Source organism: Nycticebus coucang, chromosome 10 (assembly GCF_027406575.1).
Source record: "Nycticebus coucang isolate mNycCou1 chromosome 10, mNycCou1.pri, whole genome shotgun sequence".
Lineage (NCBI taxonomy): Eukaryota > Metazoa > Chordata > Mammalia > Primates > Lorisidae > Nycticebus > Nycticebus coucang.
In genome coordinates, this window is record NC_069789.1 from 102,290,817 (window position 1) to 102,298,025 (window position 7,209).

At 37.6% G+C, this 7,209-nt stretch overlaps 1 protein-coding gene across 1 annotated transcript; it reads right to left on the reverse strand.

Annotated features, from left to right (window-relative positions):
- Window positions 1-6,095: 6,095 nt before the first annotated feature.
- On the reverse strand, window positions 6,096-7,209 carry LOC128597017 (olfactory receptor 6K6). The gene has a single exon (XM_053606978.1). The coding sequence runs from the start codon at window positions 7,166-7,168 to the stop codon at window positions 6,140-6,142; it is 1,029 nt and encodes a 342-aa protein (XP_053462953.1). The 5' UTR covers window positions 7,169-7,209; the 3' UTR covers window positions 6,096-6,139.

Below are 7,209 nucleotides of genomic sequence, written 5' to 3' on the forward strand. Positions count from 1 at the left end.
GCAACCTCTAGCTCTTGGGCTTCCGGGATTCTCCTGCCTCAGCCTCCCAAGCAGCTGGGATTACAGGCGCCCGCCACAACGCCCGGCTATTTTTTGGTTGCAGTTTAGCCGGGGCTGGGTTTGAACCCGCCACCCTCGGTATATGGGGCTGGCGCCTTACTCACTGAGCCACAGGCACCACCCTTTTTTTTTTTTTTTTTTTGAGTTAATCTAGGTAGTTGAAGAAGCAGAAAAAAAAAAAAAAAAAAACACAGAAAGAAAGCAGAATAGACGCCTAGGGAATTAACCAGCCTCCATCAAGCATTTAAACACATGAATTTCAGGGATCCCTGAAGGGGAAGAAGATTGTGCTAAAGGAATGAAAGCCCTACCATAAATGGGCTACCAATACTGAAAGCAGCCAACTGAACTATAGTGGCAGAGCCATTCCTAACGTCAACATTCTTAAACAAAACAATTTTCAGCCTAGTGTTCTGTATCCTGTTAAACTAAGCTTCAAAACTGATAGAGAAATCAAATCTTTTGCACATATACAAGCACTCAGGAAATTTGCCAGAACAAGAACAGCTCTACAGAAATACTAAGACCTATTCACAAGACTGACCATCATAATGGACCACCAGCAAAGTAAACACCCAGAAGCTAAAGGTCAAAACTTAGCTTCTACAACAGCACAAAGGCTAATCTACAAAACAGACTTTCAGAAAATAAGATGAACAGAACTCCACCACACCTATCAATTCTCTCAATAAATGTCAATGGACTAAATTGACCACTGAAGAGACACAGCTTGGATGATTAGATGAAAAAAACACAAACCATCCATATTCTGTCTGCAGGAAACACACCTATCCTTGAAGGACAAATCAAGACTCAGAGTTAAGGGATTGGAAACAGTATGTCAAGCAAATGGAAATAAGAGGAAATGAGAGGTTGCAATCTTATTTTCAGATACAAGTGGATTTAAAGCACCTAAACTTAAGAAATACAAAAATGGTCACTTTATATTGGTCAAAGGAACAATACAAGAACATATGTCAATGTTAAATATCTATACACCCAACTTAAATGCTCCCAGATTCATAAAATAGACCTTGATGGGTCTGATCAATATAATATCCCATAATGTCATAATAGCCAGGGACTTTAATACCCCTCTGACAGAATTGAACAGATCTTCTATACAGAAACTAAACAAAGATACAAGGGTCTTAAATGTGACCCTAGAACAAATGGAATTAATAGACATATACAGAACATACCATCCTAATGCTAAAGAATATACATTTTTGTCATTGGCCCATTGTACATACTCCAAAATCAATCACATTATAGGATACAAATCAAACCTCAGAAAAATTAGAAGAATAGAAATTATACCTTGTGTCATCTTACAGCACAAGGCAATAAAGGTGGAATCAATTCCAATGAAAACATTCATCCGCACACAAAGACTTGAAAATTAAACAACCTTATGTTGTGTGAGAGTTGGATTCAGGAAGAGATAAAAGAGGAAATTGTTATATTCTGCAAACATAAAAACAATGAAGACATAAGTTACCAAAACCTGTGAGATATAGCAAAAGCAGTCTTAAGAGGGAAATTTATCACATTAGATGCCTACATTTAAAAAACAGAAAGAGAGCACATCAACAAACTCACAAACCATCATTTGGAATTGGAAAAAGAAGAACAATCTAATACGGAAGAAGAAAAGAAATGCCAAAATTAAATCAGAGATTAAAGAACTTGAAATCAAAAGAATCATTTGAAAAATTAAAAAAACAAAAAGTTGATTTTTTGAAAAAATAAATGAAATTGATAAACCTTTGGCCAATTAACTAGAAAAAGAAAAGTAAAATCTCCAATAACCTCAATCAGAAATGATAAAAGGGGAAATAACAGATGACACAGAAATACAACAGATTATCACTGAGTGCTACAAGAAACTCTATGCTCAGAAATTTGAAAATGTGGAGGAAATGGATCAATACTTGGGATCACACCCTCACCCTAGACTTAATCAAGAAGACATAGATCTCTTGAACAGACCAATTTCAATAACTGAGACTGAAGAAACAATAAAAAATCTCCCAACGAAAAAATGCCCTGGTCCAGATGACTTCGACTAGAATTCTATCAAACCTTCAAAGAAGAGCTTATACCCATGTTGCAGAAATTTTCCTAAAAATTGAGAAGGAAGGAATCTTCCACAACACATTCTATGAGGCAAACATCACCTTGATACCAAAACCAGAAAAAGACCCAAGTGAAAAGGAAAACTTCAGACCAATTTCACTAATGAATATAGATGCAAAAATTCTCAATAAAATCCTAGGCAATAGATTACATATACTCATTTAAGAAATCATACATCATGATCAAGTAGGTTTCATCCAAGGGATGCAAGGCTGGTTTAGCATAAGCAAATCCATAAAGGTAATTCACCATATCAACAGAAGCAAAAACAAAGACCATATGATCCTCTCAATAGATGCAGAAAAAGCATTTGATAAAATTAAGCATCCTTTGCTAATTAGAACACTGAAGAATATAGACATAGGTAGCACATTTCTGAATCTGAATGAAGCCATATATAACAAACCCACAGCTATTATGCTGAATGGAGTAAAACTGAAAGGTTTTCCACTTAGAACTGGAACCAAACAAGGTTGTCTTCTGTTGTCACTGGTATTCATCATAGTGCTGGAAGTTCTAGCCAATACAGTCAAGCAAGAGAAGGAAATAAAGGGCATCCAAATGGGTGCAGAGGAAGTCAAACTCTCACTTTGCTGATGATATTATCTTGCACTTAATGAACCCTAAGGAACCAACCACAAGACTCCTGGAAGTGATAAAAAAAAAAAAAATACACCAATGTCTCAGGATGTAAAGTCAATGTCCACAAATCAGTAACCTTTGTATATGCTAATAACAGTCAAAAGGAGAAACTAATCAAGGATGTAATTCCCTTCATAGTAGCTTCAAAAAAAAAAAAAGAAAGAAAGAAAGAAAAGAAAGAAACAAAAAGAAGTACCTAGGAATAAACATTAACAAAATAGGTAAAGGACCTCTACAAGGAAACTCTAAGAAAAGAAACAGTAGAAGATATAACAAATGGAAGAAGATACCATGTTCATGGCTGGGAAGGATGAAAATGGTCAAAGTGTCTATACTTTCCAAAGCAATCCACAGATTCATTGCAATCCCAGTAAAATACTATCATCATGCTTTCAAGATTTGGAAAAAATCATTTTTCATTTTGTATGGAACCAGAAGAAACCCCATACAGCCAAGGCAATTCTTAGTAACAAAAACAAAGCCAGGAGTATCACCCTATCGGACTTCCAGCAATACTACAAGGCTGTAGTGACAAAAACAGCATGATATTGGCGCAAAGATAGGGACATCGACATTTGGAACAGAATACAAAACCATAAGTTGAAACTAACGTCTTACAGCCACCTGATCTTTGATAAACAAAACAAGAACATACACTGGGGCAAAAAATCTCCATTCAATAAATGGTGCTGGCAGAACCAGATAACCACATGTAAAAGACTGAAATTGGACCAACACTTCACATCACTTACAAAAATTGATTCAACATGGATAAAGATTTAAATCTAAGGCATGAAAAAATAAAAGTCCTTGAAGAAATTGTGGGGAAAACCCTTGAAGGGAGAGTTTGACCTCCTCTGCACCCATTTGGATGCCCCTTATTTCCTTCTCTTGCCTGATTGTATTGGCTACAACTTCCAGCACTAAGATTTTATGAAGAAGACCTCTGTGACAATTGCAACAACAAAAATAAACAAATGGGACTTAATTAAACTGAAAAGCTCTGTAGAACTAAGAGACAACAACCAAAGCAAACAGACAACCTTCAGAATAGGAAAATACATTTGCATATTACGAATCAGACAAAAGCTTGATAACTAGAATCTATAGAGAACTCAAATAAATCAACAACAAAAAATATCCAACAATCCCATGTATCACTGGGTAAGAGACATGAATAGAACCTTATCTAAAGAAGACAGACGAATGGCTAACAAACATTTGAAAAAATGCTCATTGGCCCTAATCATCAGAGAAATGTAAATCAAAGCCATCTTGAGATGTCACCTGACCCCAGTGAGAATGTCCTACATCACAAAGTCTCAAAGCTGCAGATGTTGGTGTGGATGTGGAGAGAAGGGAACATTTTTACATTGTTGGTGGCACTGCAAACTACTACAACGTTTTTGGAAGGAAGTATGGAGAATTCTCAAAGAACTCAAAGTAGATCTCCCATTTGATACTGCAATGCCTTTACTGGGCATTTACCCAAAAGAAAAAAACATTCTTTTATTATAAGGGCATTTGCACTAGACTGTTGATCACAGCTCAATTTACAATTGCTAAAATGTGGAAATAGCCTAAATTCTCACCAACCCAGGATTAGATTAACAAGCTGTGGTATATGTATACATGGATTCTCTTCAGCCATTAAAAAAGATGGAGACTTTACATCTTTTGTATTAACCTGGATGGAGGTGGAACACGTTTTTCTTAGTAAATCATCACAAGAATGGAGAAGCAAGAATCCAATGTTCTCTATTCTAATATGAAGGCAGTAAATGAGCTAATACAAGGGGAGGGGGTTAAGGCAATGAGGGAGTGGAGAGAGGGGAAAAGGGAGAGAGATTGGGGGTCAAGGTATATGGCACACTTCTTAGAGGTGAAACACAATTATAAGAGGGACTTTATCTAATAAATGCAATTAGTGTAAACTAATTCTTTGTACCCTCAATGAATTCCAAACAGTAAAAAACAAAAAAAGGAGGAAAAAAAATAAAGTAGCAGTTACAATGTGAAAAAAAAATTGTTATGATGATAAATAAATACAGCTTATGTAAAGTCCTCAGCATAGATTCAGACATTGCTTTAAAATGTTACCTTTTATTAAAAGAGCACTGGAACTAGAAATAGAGTTAATCATCAACTAATCGTCAGAATTTTGGGGGTAGATTTTTGAGACTTGTAAATCACAGTGCTTCACTTTTACATTTTCTGAATTGTAAATTCTGATAATCCATTAGTTTAAAGAATTACTGACCTAATCCAACCTCATAATTACAGAATAGGAAATTGAAGACCAGAGAAAAAGTGGATCGTCCAAAATGGCATAACTCAGAGGGGCAGAAAAAACAATGTAAATCTGGTCCTTAAATCTAGTCTAACAGTCTTTCCCTAATACCACATCCTGGAATTTCACAGGGGAAAGAACTACTGACTCCTAGGACTCTCTGAGAATTTGTTAGGATTCAGTAAACTTTTGGGGAAAGGAGATTGTGTCATTTAGTTTCTTATACAAGAAATAGATTAAATAAAGTTGTCAATTTACTGGGGAAAGAGAATGCAATAGAGAGCCTGTGGTTAAGTCCCAGCTCTGTCACAAATTGTCCTTGGTAAGTCATTAAAAATATTTTAGTTTTAATTTCAACATTAAAAACTACTTTATATTTGACTTCTTTACCTCAGGGTACTTTAAATTTCAAGTGTATTCATACTTGTGATATTCTTTTAAATAGTAATGTGTAAAGAAATAGAGTGGACTATTACTGCTATTAATTTTTCTGAAACTCCTTTGGGTCTAAAACTCTGTAAAACATCATATAACTGATCAGTCCATGGTTGCTGAAATAAGTTTAGAAAGTAAATATACTAACGGCAGAGACACCTTCTCTCCAGTGCAAGAAAAAAATTATTTATTTATGTGGAATAGTCAATGACAAAGAACTGCATAGCTGGAAAGGGAATTGTACAAAAGTTAACAGTGGTAATTTTCAGAATGTGTCATGCTTCTGCTAGCCTCACCCGTGTGTGGGATCACAGCAGGGGCGGAGCTCATGCTAGAGTTTCAGGAAGAAGCTAATCTGTGCCAAAAGCAGGGGAATCACCTCTACTCCTTAAACTGTCACAAGCATGGTGGGGGCAGTGATGAAAACAAGCTATCCAGTCACCACTCAAGATCTGGACACAGCAGTTTATCATTCTTTATAAACATAATAGAAAAAGTAACTATGTCAATAGGAAAAGGAATAGTGAAATTCTGCACTTCCAAGAGGCTTTTCAGAGTCTTCAGGGTGCAGACCTATCTCCCTGCTCTACCCACCCTCTTCTCATGGTGGAAGAGCCTTCCGATGGCGTCTTTCATGTCTTTGTTTCTCAGGCTGTAGATGATGGGATTGAGGAAGGGAGCAAGGATAACAAAAGCAACAGCAATTGCTGTGTCCCAAAACATTGAGTAGGTGGCTGAGAATCGCAAATACATGGCAGCCACACTGCCAAAAAATAGCAAGAACACAGCCAGATGGGCAGCACAGGTGGAAAAAGCCTTTTGACGGCCCTCAGCCGAGGGCATCCCGAGAATCACCATGATGATCCGGATGTAGGAGAGGGCGATGACCAGGAAGGAGGCCAAGATCTCCACCGCATGGATAGCATCCACAATGACCTCCAGGGATGTGTCTGTGCAGGCCAAGCTCAGCACAGGGGAGAAGTCGCAGAAGATCTGATGGATCTGGTTGGAGCCACAGAAAGGCAGGGTGGCAATCCATGCAATCTCAGGGAGCACAAGGAGAAAGCCACAGAGGCAGGAGCCAGCTGTCAGACAGATACAAAATTTAGGAGTCATGATGGTTGGGTAACGGAGAGGATTACAGATAGCTATGTACCTGTCAACGGCCATTGCTGTCAAGACACAGCCTTCTGTGATTCCAAGTGAGTGGAAGAAGTACATCTGCATAAGACAGCCAGCCAGAGAAATGGTCTTCTGCTCACTGACCAGGCTGGAGAGCATCTTGGGGATGGTAGTTGTGGTATACCAGATCTCCAGGAAGGAGAGGACGCTGATGAAGAAATACATAGGGGTGTGCAGGGCTATGTCTACCTGGATGACAATGAATATCATTAGGTTCCCAGTTATGATGAATCCATAGATGAGAAGCAAGGGAATAAAGAATAGGAGGCCACCCTCATGCAGATGTGGAAACACAGAGAAGAGGAACTCAGTCACCGTGGTCTGATTCCTGCTGCTCATCAACTGAGTCATCTGTGAATTGAAAAGGGGGTACAAACAAACTCCTAGAATTAAAATTTTGACCCTTGAATATTGCTTCATGCCTTTTCATAATTAATCACTTAAGTTGATTCTAAAATCCT

Excerpts from the sequence above, each read along its gene's own strand:
- LOC128597017 (XM_053606978.1), bottom strand. The coding sequence starts at position 7,168 with ATGAAGCAATATTCAAGGGTCAAAATTTTAATTCTAGGAGTTTGTTTG.